The sequence below is a fragment of the Pieris rapae genome, chromosome 20, assembly GCF_905147795.1.
Source record: "Pieris rapae chromosome 20, ilPieRapa1.1, whole genome shotgun sequence".
Taxonomy (NCBI): domain Eukaryota; kingdom Metazoa; phylum Arthropoda; class Insecta; order Lepidoptera; family Pieridae; genus Pieris; species Pieris rapae.
The window spans coordinates 6,287,676-6,305,394 of record NC_059528.1 but is presented as its reverse complement, the minus strand read 5'-3'; the positions used below and the strand labels follow the sequence as shown (position 1 = coordinate 6,305,394).

At 32.7% G+C, this 17,719-nt stretch overlaps 1 protein-coding gene across 1 annotated transcript; it reads right to left on the bottom strand.

Annotated features, from left to right (window-relative positions):
• Window positions 1–394: 394 nt before the first annotated feature.
• LOC110995563 (facilitated trehalose transporter Tret1-like) lies at window positions 395–15,886 on the bottom strand. The gene is made up of 8 exons (XM_022262773.2): window positions 15,765–15,886; window positions 10,463–10,692; window positions 7,360–7,529; window positions 6,332–6,485; window positions 5,398–5,530; window positions 4,724–4,953; window positions 3,570–3,764; window positions 395–2,000 (listed from the first exon to the last, which is right to left on the bottom strand). Exons 1-8 carry the CDS (start codon window positions 15,835–15,837, stop codon window positions 1,758–1,760), a joined length of 1,428 nt encoding a protein of 475 aa, XP_022118465.2. The 5' UTR covers window positions 15,838–15,886; the 3' UTR covers window positions 395–1,757.
• Between the last annotated feature and the right edge of the window lie 1,833 nt (window positions 15,887–17,719).

Genomic DNA, 17,719 nt, shown 5'->3' with positions numbered 1-17,719 from the left:
AACGGAAGTAATAGTGAATAAGACGTGCAAGTTTCCTTGCGATGTTTTCCTTAACCGATAGAATAACTACGTAAATTAAGATATCTATTTCTGTATAGCCTGGTTTTAATGCAAGAGTATTTTTAACAAAACTGTTTTTAAACTATATATATAGTTAGACTATAACTATATATAACCGATTAAACTTTATATGTTGAATCATACTTATACTTTCTGAGTGCAATAATATCTATGGTCTATTAAAGGTATGGTCTATTAATAATCTTAAAAAGTTTCTAAAATGGCGAAACATAAGGAAAAGTGTCCCAAAAACACTCTCTTCTCTCTAAAGGTACGGTAAAAGAAAACTACATATTTAATTATAATTAATTTAATTAATCTACTTATATACAATGAATCATTAACTTTACTTAATTAATATATTATCTTTATTACATTGATTTAAATTAACATTTGAGTGTATTAAAGCTTTATAATTACAAATTTAAATATTTTTTGAGTCACTAATAGCATTCTTACGTTTAACTTATATATGTACACATATTTACAAAACCTTATTATTATTGAGATTTTTACGGTCAAATGAGTCAGAAAAGTGTTATAGAACTATTAATTGTATGCCTCACTTGTAATATATTTTATGCCTCACAGTTGGTCACAAACAAATTTCCTACAAATTCAGATATCATAGAGACCGATAAAATAGATAAAGACTGCATAAGATATTTACTCTCTATACTCTCAAATACCATAGAGGCCAAATAAAGGGAGACGACTGAAAGGATAACGCGTTTGATTTTGGTCAAATGGAGAGACGAATCGTGTCTGCGTTTGGACTACTGATACTGATAACAATGAAACAGAACAGGTTATTAGGTGGACTGAAAGTTCGTAGGCTGACACGTAGATGGCGCTCCTATTATTAAATTTATGATTTTAATGAATTTCGTGTATTTTATTAAAAACATTTCTTTTTGCGCAACAAAAGATTCTATTTAAACGAAGATTGATAACATTACTCTGCATCAGGAATCAACCGTTCAGCTCGCTAAGTTGAAACGAACCGATTGAGATTTGGTCTTTGTACATTTTTATATAGTTTACGTTAAGTGAGTCAGCCAACTAGTTTAATAAGCCGTTTAATTAACAGTCTAGCCTTTTAACTGAACGGCGCTGTTTAACTAGCGGCCTTTTAGCTATTCAGACGTAGCGTTTGTTACAATATTGAATAAACTGCCTGGCTTATGCAAAGGCAACTCGTACGATTATAATTGACAGAAATAAAAAAGATGAAACATATGACATAAAATATATTGAATATAATTAAATTGATTGAGTCAAATTATATTATTATTGTCACTGCACTCTTCCATTGAACATGTTGTTTTTTTATGAAACTTTGGAAAATACAACAACAGTTGTGGTTCGCAAACGTCATAATGACAATTTGAAGAGCTTGAGAAAGTGAGAGAAAAAAAAATTAACAGTCAACAGGCTAGGCAAGTCATGAAACATCATCGATCCAGTCATTTGCCTAGCTGTTTAATGAACTGTCCGCTATGTTTAAGGCCACTATCTGCCAGGCCACTAGTTAAACGGTTCCGTTTAGTTAAACGGCTAAGCTGTTAATTTAACGGCTAATTAAGCAAGTTGGCTGCGATATTCATACGACAACTAGTTGATGATTGTTTTGTCTTACATATTTATGGAATGTGACACAAGAGTGAAAAGGACAAAAAAGGCTATTTATGAAAGTTCTATGCGACCTCGGCGCGCTCTTTCTTCTTTTCTAACTTTGCATATATTTCTTCAACAGATTTATGCCTCGTTTCTGGAAAAGCTATTACAGTATAAATGCAGGCGGAAAATGATACAATAGCAAAGAAGAGAAAGGTCCAGTGTATGCTGATTAGTTCGCAGACCTTCGCGAACCACTTCATTTGAATAAAATTGCTGAGTTTCGCGCAGATGTTCGCGAACGATGACACAGTCCCGCGAAGCTGTTAATAAATTATACAATTAATTCAATATAAATTATATAAATGCAACGGCCTTACTAATTAAGTTTCGGGAGTCTCTTGAATGGAGCAGTGTTGGCTTCAGCGTGCGACTCTCATACCTGAGGTCGTAGGTTCGATCCCCGGCTGTGCACCAATGGAGTTTCTTTCTTAGTGCGCATTGAACATTTGCTCGAACGGTGAAGGAAAACATCGTGAGGAAACCGACATGTCTTAGACCCAAAAAGTCGATGACGTGTGTCAGGCACTGGAGGTTGATCACCAACTTGACTATTAGATTTAAAAATGATCATGAAACAGATTCAGAAATCTGAGGCCAAGACCTAAAGAGGTTATAGCGCCACTGATTTTTTTTAGTCTCTTGAATACTATCCTAAGTTCAAATTCTATTATTATTGGGAACAGAAAGCCACAAAATACTTGGAAGAATGATTATACAAAGGCCAAATGTCACATATTACATCTAAATTGACAAGGTCTAACTAATAAATAATGTTAACCATATATTTATCGAAAAGTACTAGGATTGTATAACAAAAGGAAAGTTATTATGTTAAACACATTAAGTGAAAGTTGGTTGCAATAATCTGTTTATTAATTTAACAAGTATTAGGGTCTGTTTCACAATGTACGGATAAGTTATACATAAGTTCCAAATAAGCTATTTATTACGTTGCGTTTCACGGCTCATCAGACAGCCGTGAAACGCAAAATACTATTCGTCATGAAACGCGATGTTTCTTATTCGGAACCTTTCTCCTTTATCTTCCGAATAATTTATGTATTGCATAGCTATTTTGGTACTTATCCACACATTGTGAAACAGATCCTTAGTCTATCTTAAACCAGTCACTAAATTATTTGTCTTGTTTTATCACAGCGTACACAAATTGTGATAGAAAGAGACGAACGATTCAAAGAGTCGATTTGTCTGATTGATTATTATGTATTTATATGAATTATAAATTTTATGACGGATTTTATTCATTCAAAATCGATACATCAATGCATTATCTAAGTGTAATTAGATTATAAATGAATAAATATCTGTGTTGCTACAACCGTTTCAGGTCTGGGCCTTAGATTTCTATATCTGTTTCATGATCATTTGTAAATGTAATAGGCAAGTTGGTGATCAACCTCCAGTGCCTGACACACGTCATCGACTTTTTGGGTCTAAGACATGTCGGTTTCCTCATAATGCTTTCCGTCATCAATCGAGCGAATGATATAAATATTGCGCACATATAAAGAAAGGCCATTGGTGCACAGCCGGGGATTGAACCTACGACCTCAGGGATAAGAGTCGTACGCTAAAGCCACTAGACCGACATTGCTTTCTAATTAGAATATATAGATTTAAAATATCGAGTTTCGATAGTATATCCAAGTATATAAATACAGGCATTCCGGTCGGCATAACATGATATACCTATCGACTACTAATAACTAAAATATCCATCTCTTTCTGTTAAATTGTTATGAAGTTGAAATGAAAAGGGACAGACCTAATGGACTAGCGTCGTTAAAAATAAATACTATTAAACTTACTTGAAATGTGAACAAATCGGTGATAATAATGTACGATATCGGTTGAAATCCAGCTGCATCGGCAAAGATACACACACACATAGCCACCACGGGAACCCAGCCCGGCAACCAACTCCCCAAACCAGTGAAATAGAACCACGCTGAGAGAACCAGCATACCAACACCAACCGCGAATGATGTGGATACTAATAGAAGCTGAAAAAATTGGCTTAATTAGTTCTTATGAAAACAAGCTTACCCCTTAATAAGAGTGATTTAATTCAGTGTTGATACTATATCATTATAAGTAGATTCATCGCCACTGATACTAAAAGAATTTTGGATGATGACGTCACTAGGGTCAGTATAACCTCCAAGGTGACCAACCTCTATTACTTCCGTGTGTCAAAATCCAATACGTTTGGCATATGGGACTCGTACTTAGCAGTCATGGTTTAAGTTATTATAGAGTCAATAATTCCAGATGGAAATTTTAGTGTAAAGTTGAATGCAGACAGCGTAGTAAACTGATAAAAAAATGAATTACAGTTTGGTAAAACAATATTGAAAATATTCTTTAGTCCAACTCTACGTAAATTTAAACAGGAAGATACAAAAAAGGATTTAGAAAAATTATGTGACGCCGTACAAGTTATGGTTTCAATAATGCGCATGACTAACTTGCTTTACAATACCTACAGGGTTCTTGATTTTATATACTTGAATATAGAATATTTTAAATCGTAGGGAAACCATATCTTAAATGGTCTTTAGCTACTTTGGTCATATTGCCAGGAGAGAACCGGACATAGTCGACTAATAGGTAACGGTAGGGAAGAATCAAGGCAAGACAAGTCGGGTTCAATCGTGCCGTTTGGTCTGAATTAAGACAATTATGGGTCTCAATATCTCGAATGTCTGAGGATAGAGCGGTATGGAGGTCTACGTATCAGTTAGGGCTTAAGAAACAGAAGAACCTATACTATATATAACCCATACATATCTTGAACCTAAAAGTAAATTGGCAGCACAATTAACTTTAGTTAAGTTTAAGTTACTTTCAATTGCATTATAGGAGACATTTCAACCAATAGTTCTCGCTTTAAGATCATTGGATCTCCTTCTAAAATTTGGTCATAACTATATAACATTGTATGGACAAAGTATTTGTTTACCTTCCTTCCAGTCCTTTCAACAATGCAAGTAGCAACTATTGATCCAAATAATTGCACCAGACCAATCATCATTACTTGTTTGTTAGGAGTTAGCTTGAAGGTGATCGATTCAGCGGCCTTTTCAGTAACGAAACCAGCGTATATGAGAACGATGAGGTAGCCGTCGAACTGTTGTGTGATTTTAATAACCAGCGTGATGATGAAGGCTTTGAACGTGGGTCTGTCCTTCCCTGAAAGCAAGGTGGAAAAATTTATTATTCAGACTGATATCAGGTTCGAATCCGGCGACTGAACTGAACTAATAAACTAAATAAAATCGGAAGCTGTCAATGGCGATGACCTAGACTATGGCGAAGTGTTTCAACCCAAACTGTTATCAGCTGGCACAGTGTCTTCCGTGCACATACTCGTGTTATATATCTACTGCGTAAATAACCAGTCTTCTGTTTGGAGGGCTTTCAAGATAATAGTAGTTTAAAGTTTTGTTATCAGAGTGAGTATGGGAAAATAAAATAAGTTTATCGCTTAAACTCCGTAGAATCCATGCTACTGAAATTGTAAACCAGACACATTTCTAATATGTAAAAAAACCATATAAGTTTTTCCCCCTTTTTCTTTGAACAACCAAAAAGCCAGGCGATTATAAAGGCATTTATGGATCTTTAACAACTTACATATTATTTTCCAAACAGATTTTTTATCGGCTTTAGTTTGTTTCTCAACTTTAACAATAGTGTCAATGTCTTGCTCAATGGAACGGTCAGTAACAGCAACTCCACGAAGCCATGCGAGTACTGACTTCGCTTCCTGAAAAATAAAGTGGTTTAAAGTAGGTGGTTGATCAGATGTTTATCAATTACTATCTAAAATTCGTAATATTAGTGCGTTAAACTTATTCAAAAGGGCATTCTCACTCAAACTCAAAATATCTTTATTCATATAGGTAATCAAGTACACTTATGAATGTCAAAAAAAACAAATTCAAGCAATTGTAAATTAACATTTACTACCAGTTCGCAAGTCAAGGACATAGAGCGGACAAGAAGAACTGGCAAGAAACTTTCCACCACTCTTTTTAATCGCTAAGTTTTGAGTCACACAAATTGTTTCAACTGGAGCTAATCAATTACAAGGATTAGGATCATTCGTCATTATACATAGATCATTATACATTATACATAGATACATATCAGAATGAGCCTAGTAGACTATTGGGACGGCTAATAGCGACGTGTATCTGGTTTGTATATACTAATACATTTTTTTTGTAATGAGAAATAAATTTATTTAAACATTATGTATGTGATGTTTTAAATTTAACTTTTAGTGAATTCGTTAAAAAGGATTTAGTCAATTCTGTCATTTTAAATCAGATTGTAAGTTTCTTAAACATATGTATTACTAACGAATACTAATTAGGTAGGTTAATCAAAACAAAGATAAAATAATAAAACATCATTCATACGGTAACACAATATACACAGTCGGTAAAAAATAAATGCTGCGAAATTTACATTACGTAACACGATAATTTAATATAATTTTCACGAAACTTTTATGACTGACTATTACTGTTTAAGATCTAAAAACATTCTTTAGATAACTCACGTCAACTTTTCCTTGCTTCACAAGGAACTCGGGAGTCTCAGGCATAACGAAAAATATAAAGAACACGACTGTCGGTACCAAGAAACCTATCCATAACATTGTAGTAACGGCTAGAAGATCAGCGAACACGTAGCTCATTAAATATCCAATGTTTCTGTAAAGTTTTAAAATTATCCTCATTAATATAAATAACAAAGAACTTAGACACTAATATGTAACCTTGGGCAATAAACTTATGAAAGTGTTGAACATTTCTAAAGTAGCAATAGAACATGTGCTACTAATTGGTAAGCATTATATTAATAACTTTGGATATTTTCGATATCTAACTACTGACAATGGTATTTATTAACATCTCAAACTCCAAAATATGTAGTTACCAAAAACCTCATTTCCTCTTAAAAACGTCAAAATACGCAAAAATGTATATTCATAATATGGCAGATAATTAAATGTTTAATTCGTGTCAAAGTTAAAAAAATTAAATTAACATAATATCTTATATATGTTAATTCTTCTACGCCGCACAATGCAGGCCTTGGTTGCCAAATAAATTTAAATTTAATTAAAAAGCTCTACATTAAGACATTGTTGAAACAGATTTTAATATGGAAATAATTACGACATAATAGAGTTTACATAAAGATATAACATATCAAAGAATCGTAGATGTTATGTCAATACATATACTAAATCCGCCAACAAAACTTGGACACACATAATATTTCGATATTAAAAAGTGAAATTTAGTACAGCCGAAAAGTCGCAATGCAGAAGTTAAATAAATTATTATGTAGATATGAACATGGCGCTCACATATTAACACAATCTAGATTGAATTTACCAATAACCGAATAAAAGTTAAAACCCTCTTAATCATAGTATGAAGTAATCATCTAATTATTTAAAGTTGACCAAAGACTCGCTACGATTGCTGAAAGCACATTTGGTATTTTTTAACAGATTTAGAAGAGCGCTAAAACATTCCTCTAGGCCACTTATAAGGTCTGATAGATCTCATATAATACCTGTTTAAAATAAGCAAGGAACCCAAGGCGCCTCTCAAATCAATATCACTGATCTCCTTCAAATAAATGGGCAGAACGATGTAGCAGGCCGAGCAGGGTATACCAGCTATTGCACGGGCGAGGATTAACGCCCAGGGTTCCAGGCAGATGAGTTTCATTTGCCAGTATATCTGAAAATGTTTGTTATGAATTAGAATATATTATCTAAATACATAAACAAAGTCATGTTAGTTATAACTTATAACTCAAGATCGGCTAGATGGATGTTAGTTATCTCTTTTTGAGTGGATTTTTCACCCCTCCGTATAGTTGAATAAGTAATAAAACATCGGATATGTTGTCGAGTAACAGAAAATGAATTAATTAATTTTACGAATGCAATCAGCACGTGGTGCATTCATTTTACATCGAATTCGTGTCAGTTAAAGAAATCCCAATCTTGACGGGAATGAGGAGATATATAACCAGGCTTTGATCTTGATAGAAGACATTTCTCACCAAAAAATGTTGTCTAACAATAAGTACTATAACAATCAATACAGCAATATTGGCGTAAGAGGCCTGCCATTCTTCTTTTGCAATGACGAAAAATAAAACTTTTCTGTATTTGTAAAAAATGTTATTACCTTAATTAAATCCTAAATTATGTTTAACTTAAGATGATATTATTGGACTGTAAGGCGGAACGAATGCATCCGGGCCTGCTAGTATTAGATAAAAAACGTGAAAGACTTTGGTTTTAGGTTAAGATTTCTGTTGAAAACTTTTTATTGTATCTATAGGCTGGTCGCCACCTTTCTGTGAAATTTAATTTTTCCCGAGTTAAGACATAGCGCGATTACACTCCCGTATGTTAAATCCAGTAACTATTTTACGTACGGGAATCACACAAGTCTCGACTCTGAATCTAAAGGTAAAGCATGCTCTTCTTCATTTACGTATCACGAATTTGGATTACACAGCACTCTAGGGTTGGTTTTTAATCGGTTTTAAAATACTTGAATGTCTTGTCAACGCTAAATGTATGCTTAACTATCAGCACAAGTTTTTCGTCGTCTTTTAGATTCCGACGCGAGGCGAGGCGAATAGAATAAAAATTGTTTTGGATATAATATAAATATAAATTAGAAATAGAAAAGGAGGCTGATCACCAAATAATGTAACTCTACGAGAGTTACATTATTCGGTATAAATATTATTAATATATAATATATTATATGTATTGTAAATGATGAGTTTATATTATTTTGAATTAAATACGTAATAATAATGTTACTAGATTTATTTTTAGAACATTTTTTTTCATTCTTTTGTATTGTAATTCATGAACTTAACATGCCAGCTTTTAGTTTTTAGTATATTTTTTTATTATTATAGGTAATTGTATAATTTTTCTGTGTTACTGGTATTTTTAATATTGTTGATTTGTTTATAGATTGCTTGACATATACTTAGTAATGAAACGAAGTTAAAATAAATAATATCATCCCATAAATTATTGAGTACAGAGACAGAAAAACTTGATAACAAAACAAGTTTGCTAATAATACACAAAAACTAAAATATTTACTTTCGGATTCAAAGAGGTCAATGTCTAGATCAAAAAACAAGTTGAACTAAAAGAATAATGCGATTAGGAAGGAAGTTCGTCTTCCGTGAAGACATTCCAAAACATTGTTTTTAGTTCAGAAAAACAAACAATAAACCACCATTGTTATTTTTTTGTTTAGTGCAAGTTTTGTATATAAATGATTATCGTTTCCCGCCGGAAATAAAATTAACGAAATCTTTACAGTGCCACAGATTAAGAATTTTTTTTTAATTTCAGAATTTTAAATCGGGTTTTGAAATTTAAAGAACCAGCTGTCTGTTTTTCATTGATTATTAACGGCAACGTATTCGCGAGCCCTCTAGCATTGAGTGATTGTCTATGGGTGTATAATAACTGTATAATATAGGAATCACTTAACATCAGGCTTTTGGCTTCTGTGCTATATAAAAACAACTATGTATCCTGATTAAACCTGCTTCTGTGGTCGCAAAAGATGTCTTAGGGATACCCGAATAAAAGAAAAAAAATCGAAAAATACTAAAAAGTTCTAAACTACAAAATAAAGTTATGTATAAAAAACTATAATTATCTGTCGTATTTATTCACATAAATACACAAGCCTTGACCAATAAAATATGAGAATCTAGGAAATATCCGCAAACCGGAAGGGAATTATAATTTGTACGTGATTTCAATAATTCATAAAATAAATATGTTGCGTTGTTTTGATGAAGCCTTCGCGATGGTGTTGAACAAAAGTTCAGAGGGAGCCAAATTTTTTATAAACCTTTCCATATTTGTATGAGTACGATACAAATAAGTTCTATTTACATTCTTTCATTTAGTTTTTAGATGAATTCAAAATCAGTAAAAAAGTTATCCACCATAAAATTCTACTCAATACCTAACAAAAAAAGATACAATTTAAACATTAATAAAAATATTTTACTTTCATTTAAAAAAGAAATTTTAAAACCACAAAATCTTTCTTTGCCAGATATACTCCGCCAGTATTATATTGGTGATATTTGTGACCTCTGAGGAGTCATAGACAAACACATTTCGCGACGGGTGTGACAGTCGAATTCATTGACTAATAAAAATCGAACTATCGTTTCAAAATCATAATCGTCATCAAAACCACCTCCTGTTATAAATGATGTTTTGCATCACAACACAAGGCACATAAATAAATCAGTGGCACTAAACCTTTTTTAGGTCTCGGCCTCAGATTTTTATATTTGTTTCATTAATTGTCAATCTAATAGGCAACGTAATTAGCCTTCTGTGCGAAACGCTATCGACTTTTTGCGTCTATGGCAGCCGTTTTCCTTCACCGTTCGAGCGAACGTTAAATTCGCATATAGACAGAAAGAAGAGATGATAGTCGTATACTTAAGCCACAAGGCTATGCACAAGACTTTTCCGGCAACGCACTCGCGAGCCCTCTGCATTGAGAGTGTCCATGGGCGACGGTATCACTTAACATCAGGTGAGCCTCCTGCCCGTTTGCCCCCTGTTCTATAAAAAAAAAGCAAGGCTTATACTCACAATTAAAGACAGAGTAGTAATTAAAGTCATTGCACGTCTTCCGTATCTGTCCGTGAGGTGTCCCATTGGCGCCCCAATGATGATGGCTGTGATGTAAGTTACGGATGTCATCCAGGATATGTCTGTTGGTGTGAATGGCACTGGGGCTGGGCCGTTGGATGACTGGAGCACTGATATCATTGGTGACAGCCATCCTTGTACCATGCCGAAACTTAGTAGTGGTATTGTTACTGGAATAAAACATTTATTTATTTATTTTATTTAAGTATTCATACAGATACAGCTAATCACTAAACAATATTCAAACAATTACATTACACACAAAAGCCAAAACGATATACGAATACACATTGAAACAGAAACATAAAGCACAGTTTTACAACGCACAGTTCTAATATTGGTTGATTGATAGATTTAAATAATATATATTTGATATGCAGGAACAAACAGAGTCTACCTATATCGATTTGCAGGTAATTTATGTTGTTATCTGTAGGTACAATATATAATCGAATTTCGTAAATAGTTAGTCTTCGATCGAGGAATTTCGAATAATTGGTAAATTAATTTAATTTAATAGGTTCGGATCAAACATATTATTATTATCAAACAAAAATTTTCTTTTCTGTCTAGGAAATTATTAAGAAACTATTTAAAGTAACAGAATTATTACAACTAATTCTAACCACTACCGCTAAACAATTTTGTATGGGAGTGACCAAACGTCATTCATACAAATTTTAAGGTTTCGCCACGTTACTATTATCTTACAAATACTCAACCGTAAGGTTACTCAACTTTTTGATTATAGCCGAGGGTGTAGTTACATTACCTTAAAAATAATAATCTTTCAACAAGTTTCATTTTAATGAACCAAACGATATTAGGGAAATAAAATACGCGTAAAATGTCTGCATCGGGTCAACGTCCGAAAATTCAAATTCCGGAATTGGGAAGCCGTATTGTATGCTAAATTCAAGCGTAAAATAATCTGGAATCGTACATTTTATGTTGTATACCGTTTTTTAGCTAAAATTTACGTAATTGGGAAACCGTATGGTACTTCTTATGCTAAAATTCAAGCGTAAAATATGCTGGAATTGTAACAGAACTAACGATACGATAATGACAACTGAAAAGTCATACAATTGTTATAATGCTGTACTATTCGAATGGCGTTTGTGTCCTTTTACTTTCAATTCTACGGATTTGCTCGTGTTTCATTCATGATTTCATGCAGCGACATTACTTTTACGCCCAAACCCAATAACCTATCTCAATCCACTTTTGACCATCTGAGATAGAGATCTTAATCCAAATAAATAGAGTAATTATTGGCTTAGGGCGTTAAACTTTATTATCTAAAAACATTCATAGGATGGTGTTAACAGATCAATAAAATCCATCTTCTTCATAATTCTCGTTAAGTTTTATGTAACATAATTTAATGTAACAATTAAAACATTCGCTCTAGGACTTTTAACTATAAAAAAGTAAAAGACCTCTTGAAGGAAATGCAAAACAGAATTAATTTCCATTTCATTTGAATATTGTGATTGCTTGATACGAAATGATAAAATTAAAAAAAAAACAACATGTGGATGCTTCCAGTACAGTTATAAACTAAATTGCGTAAAATTTACATTGGAATTACCGGTGTAAGTTGCCAACACTCGGAGCACTTATACATTGTTGTTTGTTACCTAAGAAAACAAAATGTGTGACAACTTATAGGCAAACATAACAAACACGAAGGAAGAAATAAAAATAAATAATAAATACTCAAGGATTTTGAGAAATTGATTTCATAGTGGTGGATATTTAAATCATCATAAATCCTCAATCTGGATATCCGTTAGACATACATCCAAACCCCATAACCTATCTCAATCCATTTTTGACCATCTGACATTTCGTCATCAATTCAAATAATATTAAAAGTGTGCCAATAACCTATCGACGGATTGTAATAGCCATCAGTCGATACAAGCTATGCATGGTAGGTCGTATGAACTGTTCCAATATCTTATCTTAAGGTTTTAACTTACACCAGTTTTTAAAATAATTAAAATGGTTTTTATGGTTTAATCTGTTTCATGATCATTTGTCCATCTAATAGGCAAATTATAGCATTATAATTATATATATTATATTAAGTAGGTGATCAGCCTCCAGTGCCTGACAAAAGCCGTCGAGTTTTTGAATCTAAGGCAAGTCGGTTTCCTCACCATGTTTTCCTTCACCATTCGAGCGATTGTTAAAAACGCACATAGAAAGATAGTCTATTGGTGCATAGCCGGGGATGAAAGTCGCACGCTGAAGACAAATATACGGTCAACGATAATTATCTGAAATATATATATATATATATATAATTAAATTATATATATTCTAATCATCAAAACTATGTCAAGAACACCCATAAGAGATGAGCGTAGCAGAGTATAAATTGGAGGTATGTGGTCTATGCCTACACGTTTCGAAAACAGGCAGTATCCATATTTCTACTAAAAAATCCATAAATAAATCTTATTCAAGTGTTATATAATCATTTGGTTCCATCATATGTCATTGAGTACATTAGGAGTAATACAGTATAATCACTAGGTAAACTGATGCAGCTAACTACTAAATTACCCATAAATACGTAATTGATTGATACAATTTAATTAGACAACTAGGCTGCATCACGAAATGTATGACGACTTTAATTCTTACCAAAGACAACTTCATTGTCGTTGGTTATACTGCGATGGTCGTGTGTGGTGTGTGATGGACCCCACTAGGGTCTGTTTTTCTGGTCTAAAAAATATGATTATGAGAAAGGGTTAGTAAAATATTTACGAAAACCCTAATGCAAACTGAGAAGTGGACCAACTGTTGTATATCTTTCGCAACCGAGTAGAACTCGCTAAACATATTTTAGGCACCGTTTAGTTAAAAGGCTAGGCTGTTAATTGAACGTCTTATTAAGCTAGTTGGCTGCGACACATACAAGTGCAGATCTCGCGTCAGAAGGGTCACAGTAAACGCTTGCTATGAATAGGATTAAAAACTTGTATCATTAGAAATTATTTTTTATTTGTACGGTGTCTGTAACTAATAATTGAGTAAACAGTAACGTTGCACCTACTGAATGCTGTCTCCGACACTATCAACATATTTATATGTTCGCAGAGTGAATTCACAGTATATTTCTGAATCTGTTTCATGATCAGTTTTTAAATCTAATAGGTAAGAAGGTGATCAGCCTCCAGTGCCAGACACACATCGACGATCGTTTCCTTACGATGTTTTCCTTCACCGTTCGAGCAAATGTTAAATGCGCACATAGAAAGAAACTCCATTGGTGCACAGCCCGAGATCGAACCTACGACCTCAGGTATGAGAGTCGCACGCTGAAGCCACTAGGCTAACACAGCAATGCACATTTTTATATGTTTAATATTATATATGTACTTTATTATATTTTATTTAACATTGCTCGACTTTATCGTATTGGCTTAGTCTGTATTTCTGTAATTAATTCAAATTAATTAATTAAAAACTTGTGATTACAATGGCTCCCAATTGTGGCCCCGAAGGTCCAAGTTTTGCCCCATCACGATTTACACTATGGGTATTCTCGGGCAACTGCGAGTACAGTTTAAAAATAAAGTTAAAAAGTAAAGTTCCTAACTTGAAATTGCTATCCTACTACAATAATATATACAAGAAAGGTAGTTTGTGAATTTTCTTTAGTAAAATTAACATAAGTAGGATGACTCGTGTTATGACTAAGAATGTGGTTTTGATGAAAAATTATCTAGTTTCAAATACAAAAGCAACTTTCTATTGGGCTAATTAGATTTCTATTATGTTTATGACCTCATTAAATATATATAAAATATCGCTTTTTATGTTTTGTGACTTACGTTTTACAGTCAATAATCGTTATATCCGTTTTGCCTATTTTTTACAGTAACTTAATACAATAGAAAACTAATTGATATAAAAATGAGACTTACAACAAGAAAATATAAAACCTAAACCTTATTATAAAGTTATAATTCTTGTAAATATAACCTGTGTGCAACTGTCTGAAACAATAATATTTCGGGTGCGCAAGACACGCGTAAACGGGGCTTCTCAGAGTAAACACCGTATTATTTTATTTATTGAGGAAAGATGGAGAAGGAGAAGAAGAGAGAGAGAAGAATCGGCAACGACACTAGATATTATTTTAACAGGACATCGTGTAGAAACCCACAGAATAAAATGAACATTTTTATTTGTTGTTAATAAAAAAATGTATAATTGTTTTAATTTATTCATCTGTTTTTGCCACACCGTGAGTAAGTTTAAATGTTGCATTCTGTTACTGGTTTTTCCTATTTGTGTATTATGGATTAGCTTATCAAAAAATTTGCGGTCCGTATCAACTCGACGTCTGTCGCGTCGCTTCACAACTACCGTGCACCACCACCATAACCTGCTTACTGAAGTATTTACGAACCAATCATTAAAAGGCTGGCAACGCACTCTTGAACCCTCTGAGAGTGTTCATGGGGAGCGGTATCAATTACATCAGATGAACCTTCTGCCCCCTGTTAAATAACTAAGCTTTTTTTATATAATCAATCGAGCGACTCTCATCCCAGAGTTGAAAGAAAACATCGTGAGGAAACCGGCGTGCCTTCCAAAAACGACAGCATATTTATATATTTTTGCGAACCGAAAGAAATCTGAGGCCCGGGCCTCATAGGTTATAACGCCATCCGCTATTACTTCTTAATCATTTATTTCAATTTCTTTAAATTCTAGTTGTTATAGATATTATATAATATAGTCGTAAATTTCAAACGACTTTTGAGTAATTTAATAATAGATAAAAATAGCTGTCTACTTAAAAAAGTCCAATAATTTAACCTTTTAAAATTAGCATTTATTATTTCCGGAATTTTAACATATCAACAAAATTGAATTAGTCGTAGACGATTCAAAAGTCAGTGTATTTTTTGAGTTGCCTTTGTAACAAAAGTTTACCACAAAATTCAATGTAATTTTTATAAGCAATCTTCGAAAGAATATTCGATCAGGCAATCACTCATGTTCACGTCATCTTTAATTTAAAAATCCAATAAACACTGATAATGAAAATTTTATTTTTTATTGTTAATAACCTACTATGCCTATCAAATACGCTTATACTACCCTCAAAGTCTTTGACATAAAGCCATTGTTCGTATTTAATATTATTAATAATCACACATCAACGAAGATACCAAAAATGATCCAGATTTAGCCAAAAACAAAGACTTACTTATAACAGCGAAGATATACTGATTAATCCGACTTCCATTTTTCCACATCAATTTCGAAATTATAATATTCATTTTATAAACACTGATCACCAGTCATCTATGCGCGATGGCGTCTCTTACACTGCGCGCGCGCAACACTAAACTACAGTTTTAGGTAAACATTTTTAGCGATAGATCACAATATGTACTTAAATGAACATAGAAAAAATTAAAATGCCTTAATTGCATTTAAAAACAAAAAATATGGTCGAAGGATTTTAGATTTAATAAATCAAATTATAAATATAAAATTATATTTGATTTATATTAAGGATTTTAGATTTAATAAATCAAATTATATATATCCTAAATCGTAAAAATATTAAGTATTTAAAACATTTAAATACTTAATTAATTTTTTTCGTTTTCGTATTCTCTTTTTCTATTTACCTTGTATTTATTTACTAATTCGAGATTATATTAATTATAAAGTACTAATGAAAATATAACATAACACAAAGTGGTCTAAGTAATCTAAACTTCTGAAAAATGAGGCCTGCGTAGGCAATCATAATTTAGAAATTAATATATATTAATATGACATTAATTTAAAAATTTATTTAAAATAGATGCGATGACGATAATAACCCAAATAAACCGAGTGATCAGCCAAAATAAGGAATATTTGAATGAATTTATTATACCTCGCCGTTAAAGTGCAGTGTAAATAAATTGAAGTGATACAATTTGACATTTACGTCACAAATTTATTTAAACAATTAGATAATATATATTTATATAAACAATGATTTATTATGTTACAAATTCTGACTATCCAGTTTTAGCTGCCTTTACTAAATCTATTTATTGTGTAAGATGTACAAAGTAAAACAAGATTAAAATATTCGTAAATTGTAAAAGATCTTTCATTCATTCATTTCATAGGATGGTTCATTTTAGAACGACACTTAAAAATACATAATACAATACAGTTACGTATACATTTTCAGAGTAAAGTATTTTAAATAAGTCGGTAATGTTAAATTGTTAAAATTTTTATTGTTACTCAATTTTTTTTACATCAGTAAATGAGTATGAGACAACCCCCGTAAGTAGCCAAGAGACACTCGTGTTGGGGTTGATTTAGAATTTGTATAGATAAGGGAACGCTAGTTCTATTCTAAAAATAATAGCTATAAACTTAATCTATGTTGCGTGTTTGTGCGCATATGTGTGCATGTGTGTGTGTGTGCTGTGTGTGTTTGTGTGTGAGGGAGTGTGTGCACGATGTCAAGTATACAATTAGGCCTGTCTAAAACTAGCGAATTCGCACCAAAATGTGCTCAGTTTCCTCATAATATGTTAAAGTTCTCAGCTTGCTACAATCTTCTTACAATCATACAAAACTCTAGGATGAAGTCGGTAGTACCTATCGTGTGCTGCCTCATAATGTTTCAAATAGTATTATACGTAATTTACGTACAAACCAATTTACGAATACATTTTTATTGAGTAAGTAAAATAGATTGGGGAAAAATCGTAGAACTATGAACGATTGTTTTATGTTTTCTTTGTTTATTTTATTTTCGGAATACGTACCCATGTTCCTAGCTACAAAACAAAACATGCAGCTGAGAAACTCAGGCGATTACACGTACGTAAGTTGGAACGTGACGTATCTCCATTTTGTGTTATCGAAAATTCGCAGGCTTCAGGTGTGTAGGAAACAGCTTCTTTAAATAAAATAAATCAGTGGCACTACAACCTCTTTAGATCTTGGCCTCAGATTTCTGAATCTGTTTCATGATTATTTTTAAATCTAATAGGCAAGGTGAAAAGCCTCCAGTGCCTGACACACGTCGTCGACTTTTTGGGTCTAAGACATGTCGGTTTCCTCACGATGTTTTCCTTCACCGTTCGAGCAAATGTGAAATGCGCAGATAGAAAAAATGTCCATTGGTGCACAGCCCCGGCT